At 37.6% G+C, this 19,494-nt stretch overlaps 1 protein-coding gene across 6 annotated transcripts in view; it reads right to left on the minus strand.

The window, feature by feature from the left end:
• Nucleotides 1-19,494, minus strand: part of alpk3a (alpha-kinase 3a) — a 56,430-nt gene that overhangs the window by 28,368 nt on the left and 8,568 nt on the right. For all 6 annotated transcript variants that reach the window (XM_034305182.2, XM_034305183.2, XM_053234699.1 and 3 more), the window contains one exon: nt 43-2,497. In XM_034305182.2, the coding sequence (XP_034161073.1) occupies nt 43-2,497 (2,455 nt within the window). The remainder of the gene's footprint in view (nt 1-42; nt 2,498-19,494) is intronic.

Consider the following 19,494-nt stretch of genomic DNA (forward strand, 5'->3'; position numbering starts at 1 on the left):
GATTCTGTCTTTGCACTGTTATAAAGTTGAAAAATTTGTTACCTTTGTAGGGGTCTGGCTTTTCTTTTTCTGCTGGTTTGCGCTCTATGTTTGACATGTTAGTCTCCTCTGAAGGCTCCTCCTTAGATTTGTGCACCTCCACCATGGTTTTACGGCGACTTAACAAAGGTGAACGTTTTTCCATGTGCTGTGCTTGTTGCCCACTCTGAAGTTGCAAAAAAGCAGCCCTGCGTGCCTGACTTGGTGACATGTATGGGCTGTCTCTCTTGCATTGTGTGTCTGAGCTTTCGTCTTCAGACTTTGTTTTGGCAAGGTAGATTTTTCTGCGAGCCCCAGATGCCAGCTCCTCTGGGGTAGCAGAAGGGATAAGAGTCAGGCTGTCTCGCCGTTTCATCTTGGGGCTGCTCTCACAAGATAGAGTGGATGTGGGTGTGCTGCCTCCACTATCTTCTCCTTTCTTCTCACTTCCATCCCCTAATATGGTGACAGTAGAACCTTGGCTTTCCAAGTTAGGGTTATTCTTTGCCATAAGCCTACGCAAACTGGCTGGGCTGAGCGGGGGAAGTGTTGGTCCAACAGGGGTTGTTAGGCCAAGTTTTTCCATAGCAGGTTTTTCCCTTTGGAACCTGTCAGCATCAGGTTCCACTTTTGATTCTTTGTCTGGACAGACCTCAGTGTCACAGACAGTGGTATTTTGAAATGCTTTTGGTGATAATGCTGAGGAGACATCAGAGCTCAGTTGAGTCTCCACCAAGTTCCTTCTCTCAGTTCCTTCTTTTTGCAATGTAGCCTTCTCAACTACTTGATTTGTGGGACTGGCTCCACTGTCAAACTGACCCCCCACCTCCCCAAGTATGACAGTCAAAGACTCTGGTACTGTTTCCTTTTTTATACTGTTTTCTATACTGCTTTCTACATGTGTTGTGGTGAAAAATGAAGATGAATAGGCTTTCATTTTAAGATCTGCACTGTCTGGTTGAACTGTATTATGAAAGACAGGTTTTCCATATTCTTTCTCCTGCTCTTGGAAGGGTGTCATCTCATCGGCACATGCTACTATGCTGATTATAGGAATACTATTGCTGTCATTTCCTCTACTCCAACCACTACTGACTCTGGATGGTTCTTCTCTATCACCCATTTGAACCTCTAAATTTTCTGTTTTAACTTCTTCGGTTCTCTGGTCTAATGGAACCCATTCAACATTCTTTTTATGCTGAGGAGGTGTAACATCTACAGGCTCTGCAATTATCACCACTCTGTCATCTCTGGTATTTTGCTTTGGAGTTCTTGAGGCAACGCCCATTGGCTCCTCAGAAGAAGGTTCATTATCTCTATGCATAAGTGCAACATCGTGAACCAGTGGATGGATAACTCTCTCAGGTTCTGATAACAGAACATCTATTCTAGGGACAGTGAAAGGCTCCTCATGTTTGACTTTTTCTGGGACTGTAACCTTGATTTCTGGGGTAAATGGCATAGCTCTCATCTTTGCTACATTTTTGATAACTGTTTCCCGTGTGTCAGGAAGAATTATGATTGGAGAGACAACTGATTGGTCTCTAGACTCAACTGTGTGCCTTTCTGGTTGTAGTTTTGTATATATCTTTGTTGTTTCTCCTACCTTTAAACTTAAATGAGCCTCTAGTCCCTCTAGTTCTGGTTGCTTTTTATATTTAGAAATTCCTGTACCTTGCTCAGAGATAAAATTTGTGCTTTCTCCTTTGCTATCACCTATCTGCTCACTTTCATTACCCATCTTTTTCTCTGTACTTTCATCTTGCTTCTCCTTCATTTTTTCAATCCTATCAACCTTCTTTGTTTCAATGTTATTATCCTTATTTCCAGCGCTACTTACAGTTTCCACCTTACTAGTATCATGTATAACAGACCCTGCTGCAAACCCTTGCACATCTTCCATAAAACTGTTAAGAACCAGAACAGAATTTTGTATAATGTTACTCTCCATTATATAAGATTCCCCATGACACATGTCAAGTACTGGGGTTGATTTTTCTTGAGAAATGGCATTGCATTGTTGTCCCTTCTCATATGTGTGAAGAATTAATCTTTCTGTAATATCAACAGTGTCTGTCCCAGACAACTTTGTGAAATCTGTTGATTCTGCTATTGCCACATCCATCTTGTCTTCACTTTCTTTATTGAGGTTACTTTCTGCTATTCTCTCATCCACCCTAATACCATCATTGTGCACACACTTTTTGGGCACCAGGAGAGTTGCTGGGCTGACTGGCATTGAAATTTGAGCCTCAGGAGAGCTCTTGCAGCTTTCCAAGTCTGTCCTGTTTGGCTGTGGCATTGAGGCTTTTGACATCACTCTGAAGTCTGCAGTATCATCTTGTTCCTTCACAGCTTTAATTTCCCCACCATCTTGAATCCTTTGATCAGTGACAGCAGTGCATTCCTGCCCAGCATTCTCATGACTCACCTGAACCATGTGGTCATCATTGTTGGGCTCTGTGTGGTCATCTGAAGCCTTGGGGCATAAAGACACAGTTGGTCATAGCAAATTGCAAACACTCACATGCACCCTAAACCAGTGGTGTCAAACATATGGCTTTTGGTGGCCTGACAAATGTAATCCAGTCAGCCAAATGCTCTAAATCAAAATTGTCTTGTGGACAATAACTGATCTGAAAGGTTAGGAAAAAAGCTTGTCTCTTTTATTCTACTAGGACTGGGACATCAATTGGTGGACTGCGATCTAGTTGTGGATCCATCAGTTGACTGAACTGATTACTTGAAAAATACTGTAGCAGAGCTGATAAAGATTTTACTTACAATGGGTCAGAGACTACAGCACCAGAGATGTTTGCTCAGAAAGACTGGTCTGATTAGGGAAGTGATGGCATGGTTTGTTCAAAAAAACAAAGGTCAAATCTTTGACCTAGAGAAAAAAAATGTTTATTTCATCTTTTTCCTTGGCTAATTCTGCACCTATTTGCAATTTTTGGGCATGGTCATCAATAGGAGGTGGAGCTAAGTTCAGAAAACTGTTTCTCAGGAACCATGAGTCAGATTGAGCTGACTAGTGGTTAGACCATAGTGCTTTCAACGCTGCAGCCTGGGTTCGATCCCTAGCCAGTACTAGTCCCAAGCTTGGATAAAAATTGGGGGGGTTGTGTCAGGAAGGGCATCTGGCTTAAAAACTGTGCCAAATCAAATATGTGGACCAATGATCTGCTGTGACAACCCCTAACCGGATCATCCAAAAGAGAAACAACAATGTTGTTAATGTTACCTGGTCTTTTAAAAAAAAAAAAACAAAACATGGCCACCATTGGCCATTCAGCTTTCAACAGGCAGTTGATAGGGTTAAAAAAGAGCAATCATCAGAAAACTAATAATTTCTTTTAGCAACCCACAAAAACTCTAATTGGCCATTGGACGCACTATTCATTTTTTCACTTATAAACAAGCATATGTCATGTAAAAAAAAAAAAAAAACATAGAAAGGGAATATTCTTTTTTCTCCTGATTCAGTCACTTATGCAACACAAATTTGTTTTTTGGAACATTTAGTCTCGCCCAATCAAATTTTTTATAATTTGAATAATATATGAGCCCAGCATTTTCAAACTGTTCCTAGGAATACCTTCCTTTTTTGCCAGATCTTCCAAACTGTGGTGTCAAATTTTTTAGCAGAGTCTGTCAATCAATAATTATTAAAAATCTATGAATATTTATAAAAAATGTTGCCACATACCAATCAGTCATTCCAAGGTGGGGCTTAATTTACCCAAACAGCTGTAACACGTAATATATCAGATGGATATGCGCAAAAGTTGAAAGGCATATTCAGGGCTAGATTCTGAGGCTATGTGCTAAAGTTTAGGTGTGGTCTCCCTCAGGGGGCGCATTTTTCTCACATACCATATGCCTAAATACGCTGACAACCACCTAACAACAAAATAAGAACCTCCACCGATACCATAGGCATCACCTGACAATGCCCTATCAACCGCTTAGTGCTGCGGAAGCAACACACTAATTGTTCTCTGATATTATTATCATTATTCCACTTGATTTTCTGCACGTACCTCCTCCTACAGTTTTTGAGATAACGACAGCAAACTCCGATATGTCCAGTCTGATCCTGACAAGTGTGCTTGCATGCAGCTTTTGTAAATATTCATCCATTCTTTTTCATCCCTTTTCCACTCATTCACTTGAATGTGATTTTAAAAAACTGCTATAATTCATTCAGATGGTGTATTGTTAATGACGACCTGGTCGCTTAAAAAACATGGCCGCCATTGGCCAATCAGCTTTCAGTAGGCATTTGATAGGGTTAAAACTGAGCAATCATCACAAAACTGGAGTAATAGGTCTTTCTAGTCATTCACAAAAAAATGCTACACTCAAATTGGTGCTATTCATTTTTTTCACTTAAAAACAAGCATATCTCACGTAAAATAAGGTGGACAGAAGAAACCCAAAGAGAAATACCATCATGACTGTTAATTGCCAAAAATAAATACCTCTGTGAACTGTAATTTCTCCAAGCCCAAAAATAAGTATAATCCTGCCTATTAATTTCCCCAAAACTTAAAAATAATACTTTCATGATCTCTAAATGCCCCATGACCAAATTTAAATACCACCCTGACTGCTTAATGCCCCAAAACCAGAAAATAAATATTCCCCATTGACCTCTAATTGACCCAAACCTAAATATAAATACCACCCTGACTGCTGCTAATTGTCCCAAAGCCCCAAAATAAATAACATCATGACTGTTAATTTACCCAAAAAACAAAAATAAATACCCCATAAAAATAAAGACCACGCTCCTTAGTGCTCTTAAAGGAGACACAACTATTTAAACTAACTTAACTGGGCAGCAAATATTGTCTTTGTCCCAGCTGCCTAGCAATGGTCTAGCAACATATTGGCAACCTATTAGCATATTAGGAACTTGGTTAAGCTGCGCAATTCACTGTAAGCAATTGCACAATGCTCAATGCTATTGTTATCCGATTTATTAGGATTATGCGATGCACAATACCGCTATCCGTGAATACCGTTATCCGATTTATATTAAATTTTATTATTAGGGGTCAAGCATGGAAGGTGCTAGAACCCTATTGTTTTTGTTCAAGTTTTTCTTATTTTTCTTTTATTTCTTCTTATTATTCTATTCTGTAAGACTATGGCAGCCCCTAGAAACAATTGGTAAAAATATGTGAAATTTGGCACAATGATTGGCATAGTGCCAGTAATCATTTCAATAATTTTGGGCTCCGCCCCTCAATGCCTCTAGAGCCACCATTGATCAAAGTTCAAGGTACATTGTTGCTTATAAATTTTGAACTGTTTGACCTAGGAATGAAATTCTTTTCTTGAACTTTCTTTTCCCTTTAATCCTTTACTCATGCCAATTTCAATGGACCCCATGATGTCATTTTCTACCATATTAGATTTTCCACCATTTTGAGTTTTTTGAAAAACCTTTAAAAGTTTTCAAAGCCCCCAATATTTGTTCAATCTTCAACAAGTTTGGCTCAGAAGACTATTGTCTTCAGACTACTGTCTGCTATCTTCACAGCAGTTTTGGTGTATGCCATTCAAGCCAACTAGTGCCACCAACAGGGCAAATTTGGACACACGTTTACATTAATTACTCTGCAACAGAATGTCATAGAAATGCGATTCCACTTTCCTGCCATATTAAATTTTCTGCCATTTAGAATTTTTTCAAAACAGTTTTTTCGTTTAAGCTCTCACAAAATTTGTCCAGTCATAACCAAATTTGGCAGATAGCATCATGAGAACAAAAACATGTTTGTTTGATTTAGAGGACATATTGATATAGAGGACATTTGTCCACAAAGTGAAAATGACGAAAAGTCAGCCATTTAGAATTTTATGAAAAACTAGTTTTTCACTTCCTCTCCTACAAATTTTGTCCAATAACCATGAAATTTGGACTACAGCATTAGGAGACCCGAACAAAGTTTGTTTATCATATTTTTGATATACTGGGCAGTTCGTCCATAAGGCACATAGGAAATTTGATGGTGAAGTCACCAAACAAGAAATGAAGGCTTATATGTTGTTAGTCCAGAATGCACCAGTTAGTGTCCTTACTAGAACTAGAACATTTGACCACATCACTCCTATCTTATCCACACTGCACTGGCTCCCATTAAAATTTCACATTGTTTATGAAATACTACAAATGACCTATAAAGCACTAAATGGTCTCATGCTGCAGTACCTGACTGAAATTTTTGTCTTTTATGATCCGCCATGCCTCTTTTGATCAAAAGGTGCAGGCTCTTTGTTGGTACATAGAACAACAAAGACTACAACAGGGCCCAGAACTTTTTCTTAAAAGTCCCACAGTTATAGAACAGCCTTCCAATTGGTGTTTGGAACTCAGGCACAGATTGAGTCTGCCTGGTTCATCCTGCTAAGGATAGCCCAGAATGGTGTGAAGGATTTTTGACCAAACCTAGATGTTGAGTAAATGACCTTGTCCTAAGGGACCCCAAAACGTTTTTGTTTAAATCCCATCTCAGCAGCACTATAATTCACAAAATAGTAACACTGCTCATAAGTTTTGAATCCTTCAACCTGCAATAGTTTACCACCTACAAATTTTGTCCAATCATGACTAAATTTCACAGCATCAGCAAACCAGTCAAAAACAAACTCATTCCTTGGATTTTTGATGTTTGAAATGATTTGTCGATAACCTGCAAACTAATTCGATAGCTAAACTTCCAAAAAGGACATGAAGGCATATCTTTGCAACATTTTTATGTACTGACATCAAATTTGTCACATATGCAGTCCCCTCCAAAAGTACTGAAACGGCAAGGCAAATTCTTTGTTTTTACTATACACAGAAGACATATGGTTTTGAGATCAAAATATGAATATGAGACAGATCAGAATTTCAGCTTTCATTTCATGATTTCTTCTAGATCCATTAAACATCTTAGAACATGAAAGCCTTAGTGGCAATTTTTTGGTGAGCAAAAGTATAGGAACAGATAGTCTTAAAAAGTAAATTAAAGTAAATAACACTTAATATTTGGTTGCATATCCCTTGCTTGCATCAGGCCAGCGATCTACTGACATCACCAAACTGTTGCATTCTTCTTTTTTGATGCTTTTCCAGGTTTGTACTGCAGCTTCTTTCAGTCGTTGTTTGTTTTGTGGTGTTTCTCCCTTCTTCTCCTCTTCAGGAGGTGAAATACATGCTCAATTGGATTAAGGTTTGGTGATTGACATGGCCAGTCTAAAACCTTCCACTTTTGTCCCCTGATGAAGTCTTTTGTTGTGTTGGCAGTGGGTTTTGGTCACTGTCTTGCTACTTGATGAACTTACTTTCCAGTTAGATTTGATGCATTTCTCTGTAATTTGGCAAATGTTTCTGCAGATTACTGAATTCATTCTGCTGCTATCATCATGAGTTACATTATCAATAATGATTAGTTAGCTCATTCCAGAAGTAGCCATGCAAGCCCAAGCCATGACTACCTCCACCGTTCTTGACCAATGTTTTGGATCATGAGCAGATCATTTCTTTCTCCACACTTTGGCCTTTCCAATGGTTTGGTAGAGGTTAATCTTGGTTCCAGAACTTTTGTGGCTCATCTCTCTATCTCAAATTCCTATGTGGCCTTCCAATTCTTACCGCTGATGAGTGGTTTGTATGTTGTGTTATGGCCTCTATATTTCTGTTCTCGAAATCTTCTTAGAACGGCGGGTTGGGATAACTTCGCACCTGCCCTATGGAGGTTGTTGGTGATGTCACTGACTGTTGTTTTTGGGGGTTTATTCACAACTGTCACAATGATTCTGTCAACTGCTGTTGTTTTCCTTTTCCTTTCCTTATATTCAGTGTCTGGTTGCTAGTATGTTTTCCTTTTTTTTCAGGACATTCTGAATTTCTGTATTGGCAATGCCCAATGCTTGTGCAATGGACCTGTATTCTCAGCTCTAAAATGGCTTGCTATTCTCCCATAGACAACTCTCTGGTCTTGATGTTGGTTTATCCTTTTTAACAACAAATCCAGTTTTTACAGGGAAAACCCAGGGCTCAAGCTAAGAGTAGACATTCAGAGCTATTACTTGGTTAAACAATCAATCTTATAAGGCACACCTTTCCATGCTATTATTTAAAGAATAGCTCTATAATTTTCAAATTTGAAAAATGCTCATTTGCTTATAAAAGTATGTTCAAAGCAATACACCTGGAAAATATACAGTATCTGTCTTATTTTATATCATTAGTAGCCATGAACTAATCACTAATATTTAACCATTAAAAGATAACTGTTGTCACTATACAGTCATCTTAGCTCAGACTTATATAAGGAAAGATTTTTATGTAACTGGCCCTTGACAAATTTTAAGTGAATATTCCTGCGCTAGTGGGCAAAATAAAGCAATAAATTCCATGATCTCCACTGCAGACAAAATGTGCTAATGATGTTATTATTGATTAGGAAGTTAAAAAGCTGACGCTGAAACCATGTCTCTTGCCAAATATGGGTTTCTAATGCAATTGCAGATAATTAATTGCAGATTAATACAAACCCAACTTTTATGTTTTTTATTTGTAAGTAATTTTGCATTTTGTAAGGACATTTAAGAGGAGTTGTTGATGCATTTGTCTGCTCAACTTATTTTTTTGGTCTGGCCCACTTGATGTTGGGACTCAGTGTAATGTGGCACATTAGCTAAAATAGGTTTGACATCCCTGCCCTAAACAATAGAGTCAATGCTTCAGTGGATGTTATCAGTGATTTACTGCAGTTTGGATACACAGTGGCATTATTCTCATATTGCAGTGAAGAATGAACAGCTGTCATTCATCCATAATAGGTGTATATTGCAGTATGTGACTTTGAAATGTTTGTGAAAGTAATCATATGGTTTCCATCTGGTTGCCTATATTTAACATATATTTAGAGTATATTTAAATTATATTTATAAGTTAATGTGTATTTACCAAAGTGATAAAGATGTGTGACAAAAGAAAAAAAAGGTGCTTCTGTTATGCAGTGGGGGGAGGCATATTTCTTAGAGAGAAGGATCACTGCAAATCAATGCAGAATTATTCTGACTGATTATTCTACCTTTATCCTATGATGAAACATTTCTATCCTACTGGGAGTGGTCTCTTCCAAGATGATAATGCCACCAACCACAGGGCATGAGGGGTCACTGAATAGTCCATACTGAAAGTATGTATATTATGTAAATCATATGCTATGGCCTTCACAGGTACCAGATCTCAAGCCAATTGAACACTTATGGGAAATTGTGGAGTGATGCATTTGCCTCAACTATCATCAAAACACCAGCTGAGGGAATTTGTGCTGGTCTGCAAAAACCCGTTGGATATCACTGCCGTTTAATTGTGGAAACCAGTCACAAAAGGCATATATTTTATCAATACAATGTTAAAATGGTTTTATTTAGGCTACATTCTAAACTTTGCCTTGGATGTCTGCATGCGAAGAACATGTTGGGTATGGCGTCATTATACCTAAACAAAAAAAAATCAAGTTTTCATTCTTATTCGCATTTAACAATCCTCTTTAAAAAGAGAATTATTCTGGATTTTTGGGAATTGATTGCCACCAGTCGTAAGAAAAACACACAGAATGATATGAAGCAAGGCTGTGGGCTATGTGTAGTGCTGTAGACTCACGCAGGCTATCAGTGACAGTCATGTCAGGTGATTTAACAGAGTGGCATGCCCCCTACATTTGAGTTCCATTTGGGCTAATATATTTTAGCCTGCCTATAATTCTTTACAAATACGGCAGTAATGCTGTTTTTCCATTAGTACAGTGCCTTGCAAAAGTATTCTCCCCCTTTTCCCCTTTTTTCACCATTTGATTTACACAATATGTCTAACATTTGAAGGTGCAGAATATTTTTACACTGTGACACAAAGGTTAATTATACAAAAAAGCACACATCTGTTGATTGCATAATATTCACCCTCTGGATCAATACTTTGGCTGCAATTGCAGCTACAAGTTTTCTGGGATATGTGTCTGTCATTTTAGTACACCTGGATCAGAATATTTTTGTTTTTATTCTTTTTTTCAGATTGGATGGACGCTTTTTTCAAGTGTTGCCACAGATTTTCAGTCAGATTGGGGTCTGGGGTTCGACATTCAGTTTCATAGTTTTGAATTACTCTTTTGCTTTGAAAGTATGCGGGGATGTTGTCCTGTTTCTCAAGCCTCATTCTCGAGCCTCTTGCACACTGGAACAGGATTTCTTCTATATTTAGCTCCATCCATCTTGCCCTCAACCCTAACCAGTTTCCCAGTTTCTGATGAAAAATATCTCCACAACATAATGCTACCACCACCATGCTTCACTGTAGAAATGTTGTCCTAAGTGTGATGAGCAGTCCACCAAAAGTAGTGCTTTCTTCCAAGCACGAAAAGTAAAATTTTAGACTCATTAGCCCAAAGAACCTTTTTCTGTATGTATGCTGAGCCTCCAACATAGGTTTTCATATGGACTTTTTAGATAATGGCTTCTCGCCATGCTTCCATAAAGCCCAGCTTTCTGGAGTGTCCAGGATTTAGTTGTCCTATGAGCAGATTTTCCCATCTTATGAGGATGGCCTGCCCTAGGCAGAGGTTGTGCCATATTCTTTATAGTTTTTAATGGATTTAATGGTGCTCAGCACAAAATTTGTACAATTACATCTTCTATGTTATTTATTTGTAAATAATTTTGCAAACTATATTGAGGCTACAGCATACAAAGGCATCCTATACAATTGTGTGTTTCTACCTTTGTGGCAACAGGAAGGACCACATATGGTTGTGAATTTCAGGTGTCCACAAACCTTTGGCCACATAATGTATAATCCCAATTACATCCATTTCAGTTGCAGGCTATAACGCTACAAAATGTGGAAAGGTTCAAGGAGGGTGAATATTTATGTAAGACGCTGTAGGTTACTGGGATGTCTTTCACTGGAATTGGAATGGATTATTTAAATGCAATTTTCTCCCTTTTCAGAACTATATGTAGTAGAAAACAGTTTACCATGTGAAGGGTTTTCCCCAGACAACCACCCATGTCTTTTGAATGAATAGTGTTCCATCCCTCCAGTGCAGTTCCAAAGACTAGAGGAATACCAAGGTGCATTGAAGCTGTTCTGGTGGCTTGTATTGGCCCAACACCTTACTAAGACACTTTGTTGTTGTTTTCATTCATTTGTGACCTGTTTGTATTTATTTTATAAAACTTTTGCAGTTTTAATGTAATAAAAATTGTCTTGTTTGTGTATATTCTCACCATGGACTTAAGCAGATTAAGTTCATGGTGCTCAAGTTCACTAGTTTAAAAAGGGGCCCACGGATCAAGATGTTAGAACATCAACTACAGTGTAACCAGCCAAACTGTAGCAACCAATATTCAAAGAGAATGTAAAATGAAATTTTTTATAACAAATCACATCATTCTTTATGATGACTCCTTAAAAGAGTTTGTCATTTGTCAAAATGTATTATTGTAATGATTATTTTGAAGATTACTCAGTTGCAGACAACTCTCACCCTGCATTCACACTTTTAAGTGACAAGTCACTCATGCCACATGTAGTTTGTCTTTATGGGCATGGAGCAAGTGCTAATGTTGTCACTTGTGGGCATGTCCAACATTTTAATTTCAATGAGAAAGAGTAGTATCCAAAATGTATAGCCTACACCAGTGTTTCTCAACTCATGGGTCAGGTGCCCTTTATGATTTGGTTGCAGACTGCTGGGAAGAAAAAAAAAGTTGATAAATGCAAATGATAAAACTTTGAAAAATATGACTTTTAAGCAAATTATAGTTTCAAAAAAGTACAAAAAAAAGGAATTCTCCCCATAGCTGTTGTTATAGCCAACGAAAAACTTTTGGTAATGTTATGTCATTCATCCAATCAAATTCTGTCAACTTTGGCGCTAATTCATCTGTTAACAATTGGTGCTAACATGGATCGATGGAGTGAAATTCCCTCTTCCTATAAAAGGCTGGAAAAAACTGTGCAAGATAAACGAAAATATTACCTGGATTACCTAAGATATGGCCTTACTTTCACAGAAGAAAGCATCCCAGATAACAAGAAAAAAGTCTGAGTCTCAGAGTTGGGTCTTCTAGGTTAGTTCTGGCATTGGTAAGTGGTATGTGGGAGTTTATGCCGAATTCAACCTGAAAAAAAACATTTGGCTAAAACCTGGCCTGAATCTGGTTAACCAAAAAGGAAGAGGAAAAAAGGTGCCATCTATATATTTTAATTTCGTATGAATATATATATATATATATATATATATATATATATATATATATATATATATATATATATATATATATATATATATATAGTGTCATGTTACAATACTGCACTCATGCCTATGGCAGTACTTACGGAAAGCTAATTAGCCAAAATTAGCTCACAAGCAAGCCTATCAGGATGTGCTTTTGTAAAAGTATCTAGAGTAGCTAACATTTATGGTTTGTTAGCTGTGTAAATAATTAGCATAACTGAAATATATTTATGTTTTCTTAGTTCATGAGAATTTTGGATTAATCATGCTGTTTATTTTATTTAATGAGTTGGTTAACATGAATGTTTGAAATGTGTTTGAGTGTTTGATTCTGGCTCAGTTAGGGGGACAGATATAACTGTTTCCTCAGTGTACAGGCTAAGATGTTGGTAAGGTTTGGCCCTGGCATTTCTGGGGCATGACTTTGGCAAGTACACATGGAGCCTATTTTATGCCATAATTCCTTGCAGATTTGGGCCAAATTTGGGCCAGAATTATTTTGCTATCTGGGCTGGTTTGTGCAGACAACAGTGTGTTTTATGTGGTGAGTTATTTTGGCTGTGGAAAGCATGAAACCATCAAAACAGGATCTGGACACAGCTCAAGAAATTATTAAAAAACTGTGCACTGTTCAGGAGCAAAAAAAGAAATGCAAAAAGAAACAATACAATTACAGAGCATCTTGTATTACCCGCTGCAATCAATATGACTAGAAAGCTCCTTGGCAATTATGTTAATGCATTTATATAGTGGCCTATTTTCATGTTAATGTCATGTGAATAATTAATTTTGAACTTTATTAAGCATATGCATTACATTTAATAAACATATTTTCCATTGTAAATACTTATGAGGTACAACCTTAACAACTCAGTATCTAAGTTGATTTATTTCCTGTTACCTCAGGTAGTAAATCATTATTATCCAACTTTATTAAGCCTATGAAATGGATATTAATAACATTATTAGAAGACTTTGAGAGCAGAAATATAGAGGCCATACCACAAGTTGCAAACCACTCATCAGAATTAAGAATCGAAAGGCCAGATTAGAATTCACAAAGAAATACAGAGATGAGCCACAAAAGTTCTGGAACCAAGATTAACCTCTACCAAAATGATCAAAAGGCCAAAATATGGAGAATCCCGTTCATGATCCAAACCATATGAACTCATTAAGCACTGTGGAGGTAGTGTCATGGCTTGGGCTTGCATGGCTGCTTCTAGAACAGGCTAACTAATCTTTATTGATGACATAACACATGATGATAGCAGCAGAATGAATTCAGAAGTATACAGAAACATTCTGTCTGCCAATTTACAGAGAAATTTATTGAATAACATGAAATGTGTAGAGTTGTGGAAAAACTGACACTGAATATCTAATATATCTGGATGTTTGTAAACCTTTAATGGATCACAAGCCTTTCCCAAAAAAATGCCTTGTCAGAAAGGATACCATGGCCATTAAGGGGAAAAGGGGCAGTTGCTTGAGCACATAAAGCGGCACACACATGCTTATACACTATTTGTTGTCCAGTTCTTAAAATCCATGGATGCCCTGGAGGCACACGTGACTCACCAGAAATGGATTGAGAAATTGCAGATTGTGCTTATCTGTCAACAATGCCCTCCTTATAGCTCAATTATTATTTTTTTTTTTTTTACTGTCATTCCTTGGATGGAGGATGCTAAAGTGCCTTGCAAAAGTACTCAATTTATAAATTTATTTATAATTATATTATTTATTATAATTATTTATAATTATAAATGACACTTACACAAGTTGTTCTAGTCAGTACTTTTATTGCAAACCAATATGGTAAATTTTCAAAGCCGAAATTCATTGTTTGGCAGCAGATCTTAAAAAGAAAATTTAAAACCAAAAATTACTGCTTGCATAAGTATCCATCCCCTTCAGACCAGTACTTGGTAGAACCCATGTTTGCTGCAATAATAGCTTTAAATCTGTCAGGGTATATTTGCAGATTTGCTCCAGGTTCTTTAGGTTGGTTTGATGTTGTTTGTTGATTGCAATTTTCAAACAGTGCCACAGATTCTCAGTGGGATTCAGATCTAGACTTTGACTTGGCCACTGTAGAACATTCAACTTTTTTAAAAACTCTTGTGTTGCTTTGGCCTTGTGTTTGGGACCATTGTTTTTTAACCAGACTGAAGCAGATTCTCTTGTAATATCCCCCTGTATTTTGCTCCATCCATTATGTTTTCAATTTTAACAAGAATCCCAGGTTCTGAGGATGAAAACCATTTCCAGAGCATGATGCTGCCACCAACACATTTCACTGTAGTAATGGTGATAATTGAAATATGGCCTGTATTAGGATTGCATCACACATAGCGTTTTGAAACTTGCCCGGATATAGTATCTCAATCTTGGTCTCATCACACCAAAAGCCCATATTTACTGGGCCACTTTCATGCTTTCATATGGCTCTTCTTGAGCAATGTTTTTTTTTTCTAGCAACCCTCCCATACAGTCCTCAATTATGCAGAGCTCTTGAAATTGTTGTCTAGTACATCTTCACTCTCATCCACTGTACTCTGTTATTCTGATGGCCTCTCTGTGGCTTCCCTCACCAGTCACTGTCTTGTTTTTGAAGTTTTGAAGGATGGCCTTGTCTAGGTAGTGCATGGGTGGTGCAATGCAGCTTCCACTTCCTCACAATTAATCCAACAGTCCTTGAACATTTTTTGCACACTATTCCCAAATTATGATATTCTATTACCTTATCTTTAACTAACTTAGAGTTCTCCTTAATGTTTATTTTCACTATTTTCCTTAAAATTGACAGTCTGATTTTCTCTGAACTACTTGCAGACCAATAATTAATTTGTGACTTTGAAAATTCACCGTAAGGGCACATGTGTTTGCGATAAAAATACTGACAGGAAGAATATGTGTTTTTTATCCTTTGCTATTCAGACAAATCTGATAAATTCCAGGGGGGCTGAATACACTTGCAAGCCACTGTATATATTTTTTAATTGAAAAGTTTTCTTTCAATAGTTGCTGCATGGATATGTTTTATAACATGTCCATAAATTTCAAATTAATGAACTGAGTTGTCCATTGTATGAAATATTTACACACAATATTTTAGCCTTACTCAAAAATATAAAATTGTAATGAGTTTCCTCAATTTTATTATTCAGTGGGCATACAATATCAAGTATATTAAACACTGAAAATAGTCAAAAGAAGTTGCATTTACGTTTTCATGTTAATTATACATTATTCTTACTTGTGCAAAATGATTTATCAGAAAGCAAGATTCTAAGTTGTAACAAAAGCTGGTACGGTTCACTCTGAATGGCCAAATTTCTCAACTTAAATTTCCAAGTACAAAGGGCTTAATAGTTATTTATTTATTTATTTATTTATTTATTTGTTTGTTTGTTTGTTTGTTTGTTTTAGTTATAATCTGTTAGGCTTTTGGATTATATAGACTCTGATCACTAGATGGAGACATCTGCCTTTGTGCTTTCCTTTTTTTTCACTTGCATTAATCACATTGTTAATCGTTATTGGTTTCACCTGCTCCTGATTTGCTAGATTATTTATACCCTCCCTTTTCTTTGTTCATTGTTGAGTCTTCCTGTTCCTCATGTGAGTACTTAGCCACTGACATTGCCTTTGTTACTAACTTTTGCTGCCTGCCTTTTTTGACTTTTGGGATCTTTTATGTTTTTTATCTTTTGGGAATCTTTTGTTATTGTCACCTTTTTGGAATCTTTTGTTATTTTTTGGCTTCTTTGGATCTTTGTGAATTTTGCCTTTTTTACTTGTTCATTTGGACTTAACATTCACTTTTGAGCACCAGGCACAAAACTTGATTCTTCACTGGTCAAAGATTGCATACATCACACTCCTCACTGGGAAAGCACTGTCATGGGCCACAGCCATTTGGGAGGGGCTTCAACTACCAAGCGTTCACAGAGGAGATGAAAAGGGTCTTTGAGTCACTGGCTAGGAGGCTGTCGTAATGTGGCTGAGTATGCTATTGCCTTCTGTACACTGGCCGCTGAGAGCACTCATCACTGCATTCCAAAATGGTCTCTCAGACCCCACAAAGGATGAAATGGCCTAAAGAGATGCAGAGAGAGAATTGAATTGCATTGCCTTGCTTGACCTCTCAATTGGGCTGAACAACCAACTCTGAGAGACAAAGGAAACACCATTCTTCAGCTTGTCCTCTGAAGATCAGGTCCTGGACTTCGACTCTAGATGGTCCCCAAGCCACCAATTCATCAGAGAAACCCAGGCAATTTGGAGTGACGTGACTTTCCCAAGACCGAGCGGAACAAGCACATGCAAGAGAAGTGTTGCCTCTACTGTGGGAAAGAAGGTCACTTCAGATCCACATGCCCAGAGTTATCGGGAAAAGCCCAGTCCCGACCAGAGTGGGGAGGACACAACTGGACCCACCCTGAGAGCTTCTCCAGTTGGGGTCCTCCTTTCCACCTCCCTTTCCTGGAATGGGCAATAACAAACTGTTCAGTCTCTAGTGGCAATATCATGGACCCTTGCCAAGAATCTTCAAATCTTCCTGGTCAACCTTGAGCTGCCCTTACCGGATACTGCCCTGGATGGAAGACGCCTGGGCAATAGTAGTGTTCACCACCTTACCGCTCCTGTATGCCTGTCTATCAATAACCACCAAGAGAAGTTTCAGTTCCACCTTATTCATTCTCCCAAGTTTTCTTTTGTCCTGAGCCTCTCGTGGATAAGCTGCCATAACCCTCAGATTGGTCCACTGGGTTAGTGCTTGAGTGGGGTCCCACCTGCCATGCCACATACTTTTCCCCTCACCTTCACCTTTGTGTCCCGAGTCTCTAGAACTTCCTGAGTTGTCCCGAGTCCCTCCCAAGTATCATGACCTGAAGGATGTGTTCAACAAGAAAAAAGTGACCAGTCTCCCTCTTCAGCACTCCTACGACTTCTCCATTGACCTGCTCCCAAGCACTAGCCTCCCTAGGGGAGGAATCTATGAAGAATCTAATCTATCTAAGAAGCTATGGAGGAATACATCAGAGACTCTTTGGCTGCTAGTATCATTCACCCTCCCACCTCCCTGGCAGGTGCAGAATTCTTTTACATGGAGAAAAAAGATGGAGGTCTTCACCCTTGCAGAGATTACCAGAGCCTCAGTAAGGTGACTATCAAGAACCACTACCATCTTCCACTCATGTCCACAGCTTTTGGGCTACTGCAAGGAGCCACTGTGTATACAAATTTGGACATCAGGAATGCCTACCACCTAGTCCACATCAAGGATGGAAATGAGTGGAAGACTGCAACACCCCAACTGGTCACTACGAGTAACTGTTCATGCCATTCATCCTGAAAAATGCCCCAACAGTCTTCCAGGCCCTCATCAATGACATCCTGCTTGGCATGCTCAACCACTTTGTCTTTGTTTACTTGAATGATATCCTCACATTTTCCAGGTCACTCAACAAACACATCAGTCATGTCCAGCAAAGCTTCACAAAGAAATCTATCTACAATATCAAATCTCCTATTTATAATATCTTATCACCTGTTTATTATCTTTCTCAATTACTGAAATCCTTCACAATATATTACCCTTTACTTGGGCTCAATCTGGTTTTAAATCCTTGGGTGTGGTGGTATCCCCTAACATTGAGGATCTGTTTAATAACAACTATCTCCTGTTAAATAAATAAAATAATAATAAAAGACAATTTGGAATATTGGTCTTTATTACCCCTCTCCCTCTTGGGAAGAATCAGTGTGATTAAAATTAATGTACTACCACACCACAATTATCTTTTCCAGTCTTTTACGTGCTATTTGAATAAATCACTTTTTAAGGCTTTAAACAAGCAGATTAGCTCCTTTATCTGGAATAACCATCAACTACAATTATACTATTGGGCTGCACAAACAAAAGGTATTATCAGCTGGGTACATGCTCGATAAAATGCGAGCTGGACACATTGAGGAACAGGCCATTTACCCAGTACCTTTATTGTCACTACCCTTTATTAATAACATAAAACATGTAGATGGCAGTGTAAAAACATATGTGATTCATAGGTTTTGTGGTTTGAATTCAAAAACCTCTCTCTTGTCCCCTTTTTCTTTCAACCCAGATTTACCACCTTCTTTGGGAAGAATGCTATTTAAAGAGGGTACTCTAAAATCCTTCTCTGAATTAAAACATGAATTTGATATTGACAAAAAAGGTTTCTATAAATATTTACAACTTTGACATTTAATAAATGCCCTTCTTGCAAAGGGACAAATCTCTTTGGAAATATCTAGAGAACACATCAGTACTGAGAGGAAAAATGTCTGAGATATATACAATTCTAGGATACCAAGCTGTCTCATCTGCACTGCCACTGAAAAATGTATAGCAAAAGGATCTTGGATGTGAATTTAATGATGACCAGTGGATTAAAATACACGAAAGTGTTTTTCTTTCATTTTCTTGTAACAAAATAACTGAATAAAATTATAAATTTATGCATAGAAAATATTTGACCCCAGTTCGCCTTAACATGATTTTCCCTGGCACCCCTTCTTGGTGCAATAGATATAAAAAATATAGGGGCACCATAATGCATAGTTTTTGGGACTGTAAGAAATTAAAAAAATTCTGGGACTCTGTACATGAGTTTTCTGTAAAGGTCCTGGGGATAACATTCCATAAGACCCCTTTAGGATATCTCTTTGGTGTAGACTGAAGTGAGGTTTCAGGCCCTGGATTTCTACTCTGTTTATTACTTAATCTGTTCATACTGAATTTTAGATTAATTACGAATTTTGGAACTACTGAAAATTTTCAAGCCCTGTAATTGTTGATATTGCATATTGATATTGCAAGAATTTTAATTACAGAATGTTACTTTGACTAACATCTTAATATGCGGTCAATTTTGTTTATTCTACCGTGTACATAGAATATTAGAATATGTTGATGCTGGATTTGGATAACATGTTTAAAAATTGTGTTATGAAATGTGATTTATTGGTGCCATTAATAACCATGCTACAAATTATGTTTCAAACATGTAAATCACTTAAATTAAAAGAATAAACCAATGAACACATGTCCAAAATTACCAAACATATGTAGATAGTCAACACCTTGAGGATTTTAGAAATGTATCATGCGTTT

The sequence above is a fragment of the Pangasianodon hypophthalmus genome, chromosome 6, assembly GCF_027358585.1.
Source record: "Pangasianodon hypophthalmus isolate fPanHyp1 chromosome 6, fPanHyp1.pri, whole genome shotgun sequence".
NCBI classification, from domain to species: domain Eukaryota; kingdom Metazoa; phylum Chordata; class Actinopteri; order Siluriformes; family Pangasiidae; genus Pangasianodon; species Pangasianodon hypophthalmus.